This window comes from Leptonychotes weddellii, chromosome 12 (genome assembly GCF_054177405.1).
Source record: "Leptonychotes weddellii isolate Sample4059 chromosome 12, ASM5417740v2, whole genome shotgun sequence".
Lineage (NCBI taxonomy): Eukaryota > Metazoa > Chordata > Mammalia > Carnivora > Phocidae > Leptonychotes > Leptonychotes weddellii.
In genome coordinates this window covers 59,583,381-59,598,105 of record NC_138380.1, presented here as the reverse complement: position 1 = coordinate 59,598,105, position 14,725 = coordinate 59,583,381, and the positions used below count along the sequence as shown (strand labels likewise).

The 14,725-nt window shown below is 40.7% G+C and overlaps 1 protein-coding gene across 3 annotated transcripts in view; it reads left to right on the top strand.

The window, feature by feature from the left end:
- The first annotated feature begins 12,272 nt into the window (after window positions 1–12,272).
- The window catches only part of GLCCI1 (glucocorticoid induced 1), a 107,408-nt gene continuing 104,955 nt past the window's right edge, over window positions 12,273–14,725 (top strand). For 2 of the 3 annotated variants that reach the window (XM_081800487.1, XM_081800486.1), the window contains exon 1: window positions 12,273–13,262. In XM_081800487.1, coding sequence (XP_081656613.1) covers window positions 12,809–13,262 — 454 coding nt within the window. In that variant the 5' untranslated portion in view covers window positions 12,273–12,808. Of the gene's footprint in view, window positions 13,263–13,375; window positions 13,903–14,725 lie in introns of those variants that run through there. The other variant, XM_081800488.1, reaches the window with a different exon arrangement.

Below are 14,725 nucleotides of genomic sequence, written 5' to 3'. Positions count from 1 at the left end.
AAAAAAAAAAAAGCAAACCCGTCTATATGCTGCCTACAAGAGACTCATTTCAGACCTAAAGATACATGCAGGGGTGCCTGCATGGCTCAGTTGGTTGAATGGCCAACTCTTGATTTTGGCTAGGTCATGAGCCCTGGAATTCCCCTGGAATCGAGCCCTGCATTGGGCTCCCCATTCCTCAGGGAGTCTGCTTGAAATTCTCTCTCCGCCCCGCCCCCCTGTGCTCGCTCACTCTCTAAATAGCTAACTAACAAACTAAATAAATAAATAAATAAAATCTTTAAAGACACATGCAGATTGAAAGCGAAAGGATGGAGAAACATTTATCACGCAAATGGCTGTCAGAAGAAAGCTGTGGTAGCAATACTTTTATCAGACAAAATAGTCCTTAAAGACTGTAACAAGAGACAAAGAAGGAGACTATATAATAATAAATGGGACAATCCAACAAGAAGATATAACAATTGTGAATATTTATGGACCCAACAGAAGAGCACCCAAGTACATAAAACAGTTAATAACAAACATAAAGGAACTAATTGATAATAATACTGTAATAGTAAGGGATTTTAACATCCCATTAACATCAATGGACTGATCATCCAAACAGAAAATCAGCAAGGAAACAGTGACTTTGAATGACACACTAGGCCAGATGGATTTAACAGATATATTCAGAACATTCCATCCTAAAACAGCAGAATACACATTCTTTTCAAGTGCACAGAGAATGTTCTTCAAATAGATCACATATTAAGCCACAAAACAAGTCTCAACAAATTCAAAAAGAGCGAAGTCATACCATGCATCTTTCCTGACCACAACACTATGAAACTAGAGGTCAACCACAAGAAAAAATCTGGAAAGACTAATAATACAAGGCGGTTAAATAACATGCTACTTAATGAATGGGTCAACCATGAAATCATGGAGGAAATCAAAAAGTACATGGGGAAAAATGAAAATTAAAACACAATGGTACAAAATCTTTGGGATGTACCAACAGCAGTTCTAAGAGGGAAGTTTATAGCAATACAGGCCTACATCAAGAAACAAGAAAAATCTCATATAAACAATCTGATCTTACACTTAAAGGAGCTAGAAAGAGAACAAACAAAACCCCAAACCAGCAGAAGGAAGGAAATAACAAAGATTAGAGCAGAAATAAATGATTTAATAAATAAATGATTTGGTTTCTATTATAGAAACTAAAAAAAAAAAAAAAACAATAGAACAGATCAAGGACACCAGAAGCTGGTTCTTTGAAAAGATCAACAAAATTGATAAACCCCTAGCCAGACTCACCAACAAACCAAACCAAAGAAGGGAGGACTCAAAATCATAAATGCAAAAGGAGAAATAACAACAGACACCACAGAAACACAAAGGATTGTAAGATTATGAAAAATTATATGCCAAAAAATTGGACAACCTAGAAAAAAATGGATAAATTCTTAGAGCCATATAACCTACTAAAACTGAAGCAGGAAGGAAGAGAAAACATGAACAGATTACTAGCAATGAAATTGTATCAATAATCAAAAAATTCCCAACAAACAAAAGTTCAGGACCAGATGGCTTCACAGATGAATTCTACCAAACATTTAAAGAAGAGTTTATATCTATTCTTCTCAAACTATTCCAAAAATAGAAGAGGAAGGAAAACTTCCAAATTCATTCTATGAAGCCAGCATTACTCTGATACCAAAACTGGATAAAGACGCCACAAAAAAAGAGAACTACAGGTCAGTCTCTCTAATGAATATAGATGCAAAAATCCTCAACAAAATACTGGCAAACTAAATCCTACAATACGTTAAAAGAATTGTTAACCACAATTAAGTGAGATTTATTACCAGGATGCAAGGGTGGTTCAATATTCACAAGTCAGTCAATGTGATACATCACATCGATAAGAGAAAGGATAAAAACCATAGGATAATTTCAATAGATGCAGAGAAAGCATTTGACAAAGTACAACATCCATTCATAATAAAAACTCTCAACAAAGTAGGTTTAGAGAGAACATACCTCAACATAATAAAGCCTTATATGAAAAACCCACAGCTCACACCAGACTCAATGGGGAAAAACTGAGAACTTTTCCCATAAGGTCGGGAACAAGACAAAAATGTCCACTCTCACCACTTTTATTCAATATAATACTGGAAGTTCTAGCCACAGCAATCAGACAAGAAAAAGGAATAAAAGGCATCCAAATTGGTAAAGAAGAAGTAAAACTTTCACTATTTGCAGAGGACATACTATGTATAGAAAACTCTTAAGACTCCACCAAAAATACTACTACTAGAACTGATAAGTGCATTCAATAAAGTCACAGGATACAAAATAAATGTACAAAGATCCATAACATTTCTATACAACTAATAATGAAGTAGCAAAGAGAAATTAAAGAATCGATCCCATTTACAATTGCACCAAAAATAATAAAATACCTAGGAATAAGCTTAACCAAAGAGGTAAAAGACCTATACTCTGAAAATTATAAAACACTGATGAAAGAGATTGAAGATGACACAAAGAAATGGAAAGACATTCCATGCTCATGGATTAGAAGAATATGGTTAAAATGTCTATACTACTGAAAGCAATCCACAGATTTAATGCAATCCCTATCAAAATACCAAAAGCATATTGCATAGAACTTGAACAAATAACCCTAAAATCAGAAAAGAATCAGAAAAGACCCAAATGGCCAAAGCAATCTTGAAATAGAAAAGCAAAGCTGGAAGCATCACAATTCCAGACTTCAAGTTATATTACAAAGCTGTAATAATCAAAACAGTATGGTACTGGCACAAAAATAGACAGAGAGGTCAATAGAATAGAACAGAAAGCCTGGAAACAAACCCACAATTATATGGTGAATAAATCTTCGATGAAAGAAGCAAGAATATGCAATGGGAAAAGACAAACTCTTCAACAAATGGTGTTGGGAAAACTGGACAGCTACATGCAAAAGGATGAAACTGGACCACTTTTGTACACCATACACAAAAGTAAACTCAAAATGGATTAAGGACTTAAATGTGAGACCTGAAACCATAAAAATCCTAGAGGAGAGGACAGGCAGTAATTTCTCTGACACTGGCCGTAGCAACATCTTTTTAGGTATGTCTCCTGAGGCAAGGGAAACAAAAGCAATAATAAACTATTGGGACTACATCAAAATAAAAAGCTTCTGCACAGCAAAGGAAACAACCAACAACACTAAAAGACAATCTACTGAATGGGAGAAGATATTTGCAAATGACATATCCCATCAGGGGTTGTATCCAAAATCTATAAAGCACTTATAAAACTCAACACCCAAAACACAGATAATCCAAATACAAAATGGGCAGAAGACATGAACAGACATTCCTCCAAAGAAGACATACAGATGGCCAACAGACACATGAAAGATGCTCAACATCACTCATCATCAGGGAAATGCAAATCAAAACTACAGTGACCTATCACCTCACACCTGTCAGAGTGGCTAAAATCAAAAACTCAAGAAACAAGTGTTGACGATGATATGGAGAAAAAGGAACCTACATGCATTGTTGGTGGGAATGCAAACTGGTGCAGCCACTGAGGAAGACAGTATACATGTTCCTCAAAAAAATTAAAAACAGAATTACCTGGTGACTAACATAACATAATAAAATTAAATTAAATTAAAAAGAAAACAGAACTACCCTATGATCCAGTAATCACACTACTGGGTATTTACCCAAAGAATATGAAAATACTAATTTGAAAAGATACATACACTCCTATGTTTATTGCAGCATTATTTACAATAGTTAAACTATTGAAGCTGCCCAAGTGTCCATTGACAGAGGAATGGATAAAGAAGGTGTAGAGTGTGTGTGTGTGTGTGTGTGTGTGTGTACAATGGAATATTATTCAGCATTAAAAAAGAACAAAATCTTGCCATTTGCAACATGGATAGAGCTAGAGAGTATAATGCTGAGTGAAATAAGTCCATCAGAGAAAGACAAATACAATGTGATCTCACTCATAGGTGGAATTTAAGAAACAAAACAGCAAACAAAGGATAAAAGAAGAGACAACCCGGGGCACCTGGGTGGCTCAGATGGTTAAGCATCTGCCTTCGGCTCCGGTCGTGATCTCAGGGTCCTGGGATCAAGTCCCACATCAGGCTCCTTGCTCAGTGGGGAGTCTGCTTCTCCCTCTCCCTCTGCCTGCCGCGCCCCCTGCTTGTATGCTCGCACTCTCTCTCTCTCTCTCAAATTAAAAAAAAAAAAAAGAGAGAGAGAGAGAGAGAGACAACCCCCCCAAAACACACTCTTCACTACAGAGAACAAATGGATGGTTACCAGAGGGGAGGTCAGTGGGGGGAATGGGTGAAATAGGTGTTGGGGATTAAAGAGTACATTTATCATAATGAGGACTGAGTAATGTATAGAATTGTTGAATCATTGTACACCTGAAACTAATATACCACTATATGTTAACTACACTGTAATTAAAATTTTTAAAAATTAAGTAGGAGAAAAAAGAAACAAACAAACAAAAAGAAACATAAAGAAAGAAGGAAAGAAAGAAAGAAAAAGAAGTAGAAGGCAGACCAGGCAGCTGCAGTTAGACTCCAATAGAAGAGATCTTTTGTCAAAAGTCGAGCCTGACCAACTATGTTGAAAACGCTAAAAGTTGGATTAGGATGAGGTCCAAGAAATATTGATTGGGTCTGGCAATATGGAGGCTGTTGACGACATTGATTAGCAGGTTTCAGTGGCATGTGCGGGTAGAAGCCAGATTAAAGCACATTGAACAGGAAATCAGAGTTAACTTGTAGACAACATTCTCAAGAAGCATTGCTGTGAAGGGATCAGAGAATTAGGGCTGCAGATGGAAAGGGATAAAACAAGAATCTTTATTTTGCTTTTTAAAAATGTTCCAATGGAGCTTGTTCATACATATTTGGGAATAATCAAGCATTGGATGATGAACAAGAGGGAGGGGAAGAAGGGAAGGAATTTAAATCACAAGTAGAGGAAATGGCTTTTGGTAGGAGAGCAGAAAATGCATCACTTGTAATAGAAGGGAAAGAAAAATTGGGCCAAATGTCAAAAGATTTCTAGACTTGATGGTAGGGATATACTGGAGTTGTATCAGGAGAGACAGGTGTGGGGATGGTTTTAGATGATTGAAAAAAAAAAGGGGGGGGGTAAGACATAAAATAATCATCTTGCAGAACTGAACATACTGTCAGGCTCCTCTCTCACCTCTCTCTCTCCTCTCCCTCCCACCTAACTTATCTTCAGAAACACCAAACACTCTCCATTTTATTAAGGAGGGCTTCCTTTCTGCCTTCTTTTCTTGTTAATTTTGTCCTTGATCCTCGTGTCCTTTATTTCTACACTTTAGTCCCCTGTCAACCTCATTTGTGCCCCTGGCTTCAAATACCACATACACGTGAATACCCCAAAATCCGTATCTCTGTTCTCAACTTCGCTATCATTTAAAAACTACCATCAAACATTTTTTTTCCCCTTTTTTCTTCTTGTATCTATAAAAGATGGTCAGTATTAACCAAACTTATTGTGGTAATAATTTTGAAATACTTATATGTAAATCCAATCTTTATGCTGTATACCTTAAGCTTATACCATGCTGTGTGTCAGTTATAGCTTACTAAGACAAAGAAAACACTGCCTCCACTTGAATATCCTCTGGTTCTTTTATTTAGAGCTGAATTCATAATTATCTTCTCACCAAACCTACTCATCTTCCTAGCTGCCCTGTTCAAGCCACTACTACCTGCCACCATTACAATCCTAAAGCTTCGGAGTTGTCTGATCTACTTCCAAGGTCTATCAGTTGAGAAGGTCCATCACTTTCATCTTTTCCTCCTCTCCACATCCTCTGTCATTCCCCTAACTCTCATTACATAAACTCACATGGATTATTGTCCAAGTCTGCTAAATCATCTTCCAGTATGCAGTCTCCGATCCAGGTTAGAAACTGTCCTTGCATCAATCTTCACGAAGCACAGCTCCACTCATGTCTTCTTCACCCACTCCAGAATCTGACAGCTCCTCACTGCATACTCTATATAAAGTACAAGCCTTGCCTACCAACCTCCATGGCCGGTCATCAGCAGATCCAGGTTCATCGTTCATTAACAATCAATCAAGTTAGACTGTCCAATTGTCTCCTAACATATCCTGTGTCTTCCTAATGACAAGACTTCCTCATAGTCTTCTTCCTGATGTCTTTCCTCAAAAGAGGTCTTTCCCTCCCATCACTTCCATATTATACCTCTCTCCTCTCGAAGACATGTCTAGACATCATTTTTACCTTGATTTGTAGGCATAGCTTTTTGCCTCTGACAGACCACAATTTACCAGTGTGAGAACTAGTGTGCCCTACAGAGTATACAACAGTGTCTGACACTCTGAAGACATTTAATAAGGAACTTGATGAAGCCTGCTGCTAGTGATGTGCTAGTAAACCTTCATATAGGCCTATTAAATGTATTAGTACAGGCCTTTTCAATAGGATGTGGAGTAGGACACTGAAAATTGTGTACTACAAAAAACTTAAAATAATAACAAGAAACTTCTCTCGTTAAGCACTGCTGATGAATTGATTGCACCTTAACAACAGTTCCTCAACTCACTCATGTAGTAAAAAGTAAAATTCAGACACATAACAGGAAATTAACCCACGACACATTTTGATCACTCTAAAGTCTCATAAAAAAAATAAAATAACACTATGATAATCAAGCATACTCTCTTCACAGGACTACTACTGCTCTCATGCATTGTTGACACCATGTTTGGAACTAAAACAAATGGAATGCCACAGCGTGGAAAGAGAATATTTGCAGTTTCTTTGGTCCCCACATCTTTAGCCTCTGAATGTTCTGTCTTTGTACAATATAGTCTTTTAGTTAAATGATAAAAGCCAACTTGTATATCAGCTTAGGGAATATGCCCCAGCATCATAGTTGGGTATAGAAATTGCTGAGGAAATGAAAGCTGGAAAACTGGGGGTCCTTATCACTGTTTTCTATCCTTGTAGGAATAATTACATACTTATCCTTTAAAAATAAAATGTCCGCTATATCTACTGCTTCTTTTGAACTTCTTTTAGAAACAAAACAGAGGGAAAAAGCTCCCTGCCACTGGTCTTAGCAAGGATTTTATGGATACGATGCCCAAAGTACAAGAAACAAAAGCAAAACAAACAAGTGGAACTACATTAAACTAAAAAGCCTTCTGCACGGCAAAGGAAATGGGCAAAGGACCTGAACAGAGACTTTTTCCAAAAAACATATTCACATGGTCACAGGTACATGAAGAGATGCTCAACATCATTAATCATCAGGGAAATGCAAATCAAAACCACAATGAGCTATCACCTCACACTTGTTAGAATTTCTTTTTCAGAAAAGACAAGAGGTAACAAGTGCGGGTGAGGTGAGAGAAGGGAACGCTTGAGCACTGTTGGTGAAAATGTAAAGTGGTACAGCCACTATGGAAAACAGTATGGAAATTTCTCAAAAAGTTAAAAGTAGAACTACTATGTAAATCCCAATTTTGGATATATATGTAAAGAAAATGAGGTATTTGCAATCCCATGTTCACTGCAGCATTATTTACAATAGCCAAGACATGGAAATGTATATAAGTATAAAATATATATAATACAGTGTAATACTATTTAGTCATAAAAAAGAAAAAAAAATCCTGCCATTTGTAATTACATGGATGAAACTTGAGGGTATTTTGCTAAGTGAAATAAGTCAGATGCAGAAAGACAAACACTATACATTCTCACTTATATGTGGAATCTTAAAAAACAAAAAAAACCAAAAAACCCCAAAACTTATCAAACAGAGAACAGATTGGTGGTCACCAGGGGCAGGGGGTAGGGAGTGAGGAAAATTGGTGAAGGTGGTCAAAAGATACAGACTTCCAATTATAAAATGAATAAATTCTGGAGCTATAATATACAGTGAGGTTACTGTAGTTAACAATACTATATTATATATTTGAAAGTTGCTAAGAAAATAGATTTTAAAAGTTCTCACCACACACACAAATGTAACTATGTGAAGTAAGGGATGTTAAACAACCTTATTGTGTTAATCTTGCACTATAGACCTATATAGTGCAAAATCATTACATTGTACGCCTTAAACTTATACAATCTTATGTCATTATATCTCAATAAAGCTAGGGAAAAAGAAAGCAAAAATTTGATTATTTACATGAAATGTTCCTTTCCACTTAAATACAATTTTTTTCAGTTCCTTTATACAGGCCTCTTGGGAATAACTGTTCCTAACAGTGAGAGAGAACAGACTAGAAATCAGCAGATGTCATTCCCTAACTGTCCTCAACTGTGCTTCTCTGTCAATTTCACTTGGTTATTTTTTTTTCCTGCAAATTTCAACTGCTTGTTTCTCCATCACCAATTTCACTGTCCATTTCCAACCTCTGATGAGCCCCCAATATCCAACAGGACTAATACTTTTCACTTTGCCTGTATAAGGACCAGAATACAAGATGTGCTCTTTTTCTGAACACCCACCTCCAATGCAAATATCTGTATGGTTTATAGGAGCCACATGGAACATTTTTCCACTCTGTGGCTATGTCTTTTCAGCAGATCTACCCATGGTTATAAATATATATTTTTCTGATAAAAGGCACAGTTTTGGTTCAACAAGCACTGGTAAAAATTTGCTACTCTTTCAACAATATTGAGCAAATATTGATTGTCTACCATGTACCAAGCACTGTTGTGAAGATTCAGCGGTTATAAAATAAAAAGTCTTGCTTTCACAGCTCTTACATTCTAGACGGACAGAACACAAAATAACTATAATATATAATAGGTTGGATTGTGATAGGTTTTCTGGGGAAAAGAAGGTAGGATAGAGAATAGAAAATGCCTAGGGGTGCTTGCAATTTTAACAAGGGTTTTCAGAAAAGCTCTCATCATGAAGGTGGTGACGTCTGAGTCAAGAGCTGGTGGAAATGAGGGAGCAAGCCACGTGGGTATCTGGGGCAAGAACTTTTCAGGCAGAGGGAACCCCTAGTGCAAAGGCGCACGTAGGCTGTCACAAGCAGTAAGGAGTATTACTGTAAGCATCTGCCAGGGACAAAAATTCAGGCAAGGCTTTTTTTGTTGTTGCTATAAAGAATCCACCTACAAGAGAGTTTAATCAGCTTAAGATGAACATCAGTGCAGATCTGTTTAGTGTTGTCTCTCAGCCATGACCTCATTGCTAATACTGACAGCCTGGCCTGCCTCTTAGATTTGGATGAACCTTGGATGTGCAGCCTGGCAAACCTGGATGAAACCAGAAAAGAGAGTCTTGATAGCTGAGTAGGCCCAATGCTTCTTTACCTCATTTTCTCTCCCCATGGGCCTGCATATTAATCATATGTAGCCACTGATTCCAAGTGTAAATTTAATCCAAAATATGTCCATTACTGTATATGAACTAAGAAGTAAATATAATAGAACTTTACCTCAAATGAGCTAATGGTGGATTTCTGTCCCACAGACAGCCAAGACATAAGGCTACTGGGAACAAAGGTGGTTCCCATGCCACCAAATTGTTTTTTCAATGTTGTTTTCTTCTAGACAGGGCAACATAGGAAAGAGATCATTACTAACATTAAGTCTCCTATAGAATTTGCAGAGATTGTCCCACTTATATTCAACCAATAGAAATAATCTGCTCTGGACCTTTCTATCCCATAGCTAGCACAGTAGTATAACAGTGCCCCACTAGCCAAGCAACCCACACCTCCTTCCAAAGGTTTTCCAGTTTCCTGAGGAGAACATTTTCCTAAAGTTTCTGTTATGCCCTGAGAGCCTACTCTCATCCTTGATAAGAATAAAACATTATTAAGAACTCAACAAATAGACATTTGAAAGCAGGGTTTAGTTTATTTTAGCCCATCTTTGATTTGTTTGGGGCCTGAATTCCTTACATATGAAGATCAGTACTTATTTTGCAAGAATAAAGGTTTAAGAGACGATCAAGATTTCTTTAGCAAAGAGAAGCTGATTGAACATCCAAATAGGTCATGATGACTTATAAGTAACTGAAAATAGGATTTTAATGTCATAGTAGTTCTCTGTGTGGGTTGTTTAGATTTGTTTTAGGTGCCTGATTTAATTGGCTATGGTAGATTTGAAAGACATAGAAAGCCTTTAAAATATGGCTAGGTATGTGGTTTTAGATCCAAATCAAGTATTGATCATTATGACTGTGGCTTGGTATAAATTTAGAATTATTGTAATCTAATGTGTTGAGGTTGTTTCATACTTATATTTAGGAGTGGCCAGAGAGGACATTTCTATAATGAAACTATGCTGTAATCAAATCAACAACTTAGTAATTTACTAGCTTTTTTTTTTAACTTCACATATTTTAATCTTTCAAGATTTTTGTGATATTCTAAAAAAGTCATTGCAAAGAAGCTACTTGCTTTTTCCTCATAAAAGAATGCAATTTCCTAATTAATGAAGAGTCTTTAATTTTAGATGGAAAAACTAACACAATAGATCAATTACACCAAATTTAAAAGAGAATTTACTGTATGTATAACTAAAATACATGTTATTGTGGAAAGAAAAACATATAGGTAGTGGCTATCTTCACTTGTAAAATTTCTTTTGAACTAATGGGAACTTATCTCACACTCATGGACTGTTGTAAATACTCTACCAATCATGTAGTCCACAGCTTTAAGCTGTGATGTGCTGGAACAGAGGGCTTACTCACAGATTCAAGTTAGTTCACCTAGGTTGGATTCTTAGCTCCCCACTTACTAGCTAAGTAATCTCAGGCAAGACATTTAACTTTTTTGTGCTTTAGCTGAGAACATATCTACCTTGTGGATTATAGTAGAGCTCAATGAGTTAACACATAAAACATTCTTAGACCAGTGGCTGGCACATGATGAACGTTCATTAAATGTTAGCTATTATTCTAGTGTGTGATAAAGTGAGGAACTACCACCGTTCTTAATGGGAAGTACTGGATGCAATTCTTGAATTTTTACTGGGTTTCATCTACTTTTTATAGAAGCTAGTATGCTTTTTGGACTGAGAGCACAAGGAAGCAGAGAGGGATGACTCCTCTAAGTGAAACTAAACCCTGCATATAGTGCCTAAAATCAAAGGAAACTTGTCAGTATGCGCAGACACCAAGAGTAGACCAATCTGAAAACCCACTTCTCTCTCATTATCTCATGGAAATTAATAGAGAGTATCTGATGTAGACCCTTAAATTAACTGTTCCTGCTTAAGGTGTATTTATTTTTTTTCTGCCTAAGGTTTAAAACCTTGGTTTACTATGGGGTAAACTTAGGTTTTTGATAGTCATCCAAAATCTTCATATCTCTTCAGTCTCACTGCAGAATAAAAACTAAATTTACCACAGTGGATTGTTACATTAAGTCTGGTATTTATTTCTCCCAAGAGGCCATCTGTTTCTGGGGAAAGGCAACAGGGTGCCCTCCATTAATATATCTAACTGATGGTGTAATGATGTACAATTCCTTGTTAACCCTTGCAATTCAGTTATTGTCTTGGAACCTAAGATTGGATTCTCTTTTCACTGCATAACTACAAATCTAAGGATAGACTTTTATAAAAATATTGGCCCCTGGTTCAGGCCAGCTTCTAGACTTTGCTTCTGATGCCTTGAAGTTCTTTTGATCCATTAGTCAGTCTACTTGCCACAAAAACTCAAATTACTATAGTTAGAGGGGAAGGGATGGATTCTTCTGGTTCCAACTCTAAAACGTCCCAACAGAACAGGTGTACTTGCAAAGTAAAGTTAGCCTTAAGTGTCGTATATCTCAAGTTGTACAATCGGCGCAGGAGGGTGGAGCCCTCGCAACTGGCTTACCGGGGTGTGCGTGTGTCTTTGGGTGTCGGGGCACACGCAGGACACGCACGGACCCACTTTCCTACGGCAGCCCAATCAAACTCTCGCTCTCACCTCAAAGGCTGTCAACTCTCACGCCTCTCCCTGCGTCCACAACCAGCCCCCTCCTCACTCTTCTACTTCCTCACGCCCCGCCTCCAAAGTAGCACGCACCACTCTCATTGGTAAGTGCTCCTCTCACTCCTACTCCCCAACCAATCACTCGAGTTCTGGTGGAGAGCGGCGGAGCCAATGGGAATGCTCGTTGCGGCAGCTGCCGGGTCCGAGGGCCGGGAGGCGGTGCCGGGGGCGGGGTGCGGGTGGGGAAATCAGTTGCCATTTGGAGTGAGGAGCAGGCGGAGGCGACGGCGGCGGTGTTTGCGGTGGCGCGGGATCCGCGGAGAGCGAGACACCTCGAGGCCCTTTCCTCCTGTCCCGATCCCCAGAAGCAGGGGTCCGGGCCTGCGTGCAGTTGCTGGGCGATCCCGCGCGTGCAGCCCTGCGAGGCAGCGAGCGGCCCCCGAGGCTGCGTGATCCGGACTGTTGCCCCTCTCCCCTGTCAGCGCGATGCCCGGGGCGGCGGCGGCTCCGGGCTCCTCGCGGCCCCGGCCGTGACCGCCACACCGAGCACGGCCCGCCGGTTGGGGCCGTTGGGCGTTTGTTTTCGCAGCCTTCCCCTCCCCCCCTCGCCGAGGCGGCGGGGGTGCGCGTTGGGAAGGGGGAGCCGAGAGACTCCTCCTCCTCCCCGATACCCCCGCCCCTCCCCCTTACACACTCGCACGCACTATCGCGCCGGCTCCCACACGCTCGCGCGCCTCCCGCTCTGCGCCTCCGTGTCGGCCGGCGTCGTCCCGGGCCCTCGGAGCCACCATGTCCACTGCCTCCTCCTCCAGTTCCTCTCAGACCCCTCATCCCCCGCCGCAGAGGATGCGGCGCAGCGCCGCGGGCTCCCCGCCCGCCGCCCCCTCCGCCGGCAACGGGAACGGTGCGGGCGGCGGCGTGGGTTGCGCCCCGGCTGCGGGAGCCGGCCGGCTGCTGCAGCCCATCCGCGCCACGGTGCCCTACCAGCTCCTGCGGGGCAGCCAGCACAGTCCCACGCGCCCACCCGCCGCCGCCGCCGCCGCCGCCGCCTCGCTGGGCAACCTCCCGGGGCCCGGTGCGGCCCGCGGCCCCAGCCCGCCCAGCCCGACGCTGCCGCCGGCCGCAGCCGCGGCCCCGACCGAGCAGGCGCCGCGGGCCAAGGGCCGCCCGAGACGGTCCCCCGAGAACCACCGGAGGAGCAACTCACCTGAGAGACGGAGCCCCGGCTCGCCCGTGTGCAGAGGTAGCGAGCCCAACCCTTCCGTCCTCCCGGGCTGCGTCTTCCCCGACGGTTCCCTCCGTGGAAACTTCAGCCTCTCCGGGCTTCTCTTTGCTAGTGCATTATCGAAGGTGTGAAAGTGGCTTTGGGAATCTCACCTCCCTGCGGTCGTTGCGGGGCTTGGAGGAGCGAACTGAAAAGCAACTTTTATTTGACCCACATGCCGCCCCTCAGATTTTATCTTCCATCACTCGCCTGCATCGAAAGGTTTTTCAGTTTGTGAGCTGATTAGCTCACTCATGTGTTTGCTGTTGGTAGCAGGGGAAGGAGGAGCTGGGCGAAACACTTAAAAATACACGCACCAAACTCTGGCAGCCGATAAGGTGGTGGTTGTAATCCACAGCCTCTTTGTGCTTTCCTACAAAGTTCCTAACGTGTCTGTGACTACTGGGATATATATATTTCTTCTTTTTTGGAAGGGTGATGGCATTAGTTATGAGGATATCTGTTGGATGTGTAGAAGAGACAGTTTTGGATATGCAATTGAAGTGTATAGTGTTTTGGTGGGGTTTTTTTTTTGGTCTCTTTTTTTCTACTTTATATAGTCATATGCATCAGCAGTACTTCGCTGAAAATCGTCTATGCCCAACTCAAGATTTTCATGGTAAATTTCTGAAGACCTATTTGTGGAGTGTGCTCACTTTTTCCTTCCATTTTTAAGTACACTTAACAGTTCAGTTGAGCTGTTAAAGGATCTCAAGTTTCTTTTTTGTTAGGTGTCAAAGGTAATGGTGAGCTAGTGGATGCTGTCGGCTTCCCTTAATGTTTTGTGTTTTGGTTTGGTTTTGTTTATGTCTGGGGACACAGTGCATGATCTAGTTGGGTCCTGGGGGAGAAAAGGAAGATTAGCCAAAACAGGGACTTAAAGCTCATAAGGGAGAGTGGTGTAGCTAATATAATTAGATACCAGGCTAGAGCTACAGATGCTGCTGCTGCAGCAGCATTGTGGAGACAACTGATCATACCGAGTGGAAAACTCTCTGCTTGGAAGGGAAACACTGTGGAGCTCTGTACGTTGATGTGGTATGTGGAAATTTTTTTTTTTTTTTTAATGGAGCTTTTTAATGAAAGACCTAGACTTGGAGAAAGTGGTTATGTTATGATGGATTGCAGTTTTGGTGGTGGTGTTTTTTTTAATATTTCTGGCTGGTAATTAGCATGTTGCTAAGGCACTTGTTTTCAGACCACTTGATGGTGTGGCAGAGTAGGATGTAGTGCAGTGGTATGTGTACATGAGCACCAAGAAATACCTCCTGTAATCTGTATGCACCAGGAGGAATTTGCTCCCCCACTCCTCCCCCAGGTCAAGCCAGCTGCTGCAGAAACTGACATCCTCCAGCAAATCCTGAATGAATGAATGAAAACAACGTGATCGCCCTAATAATGACCACAACTGAACACACATCTTTGGCTGTATTTTATAGAAA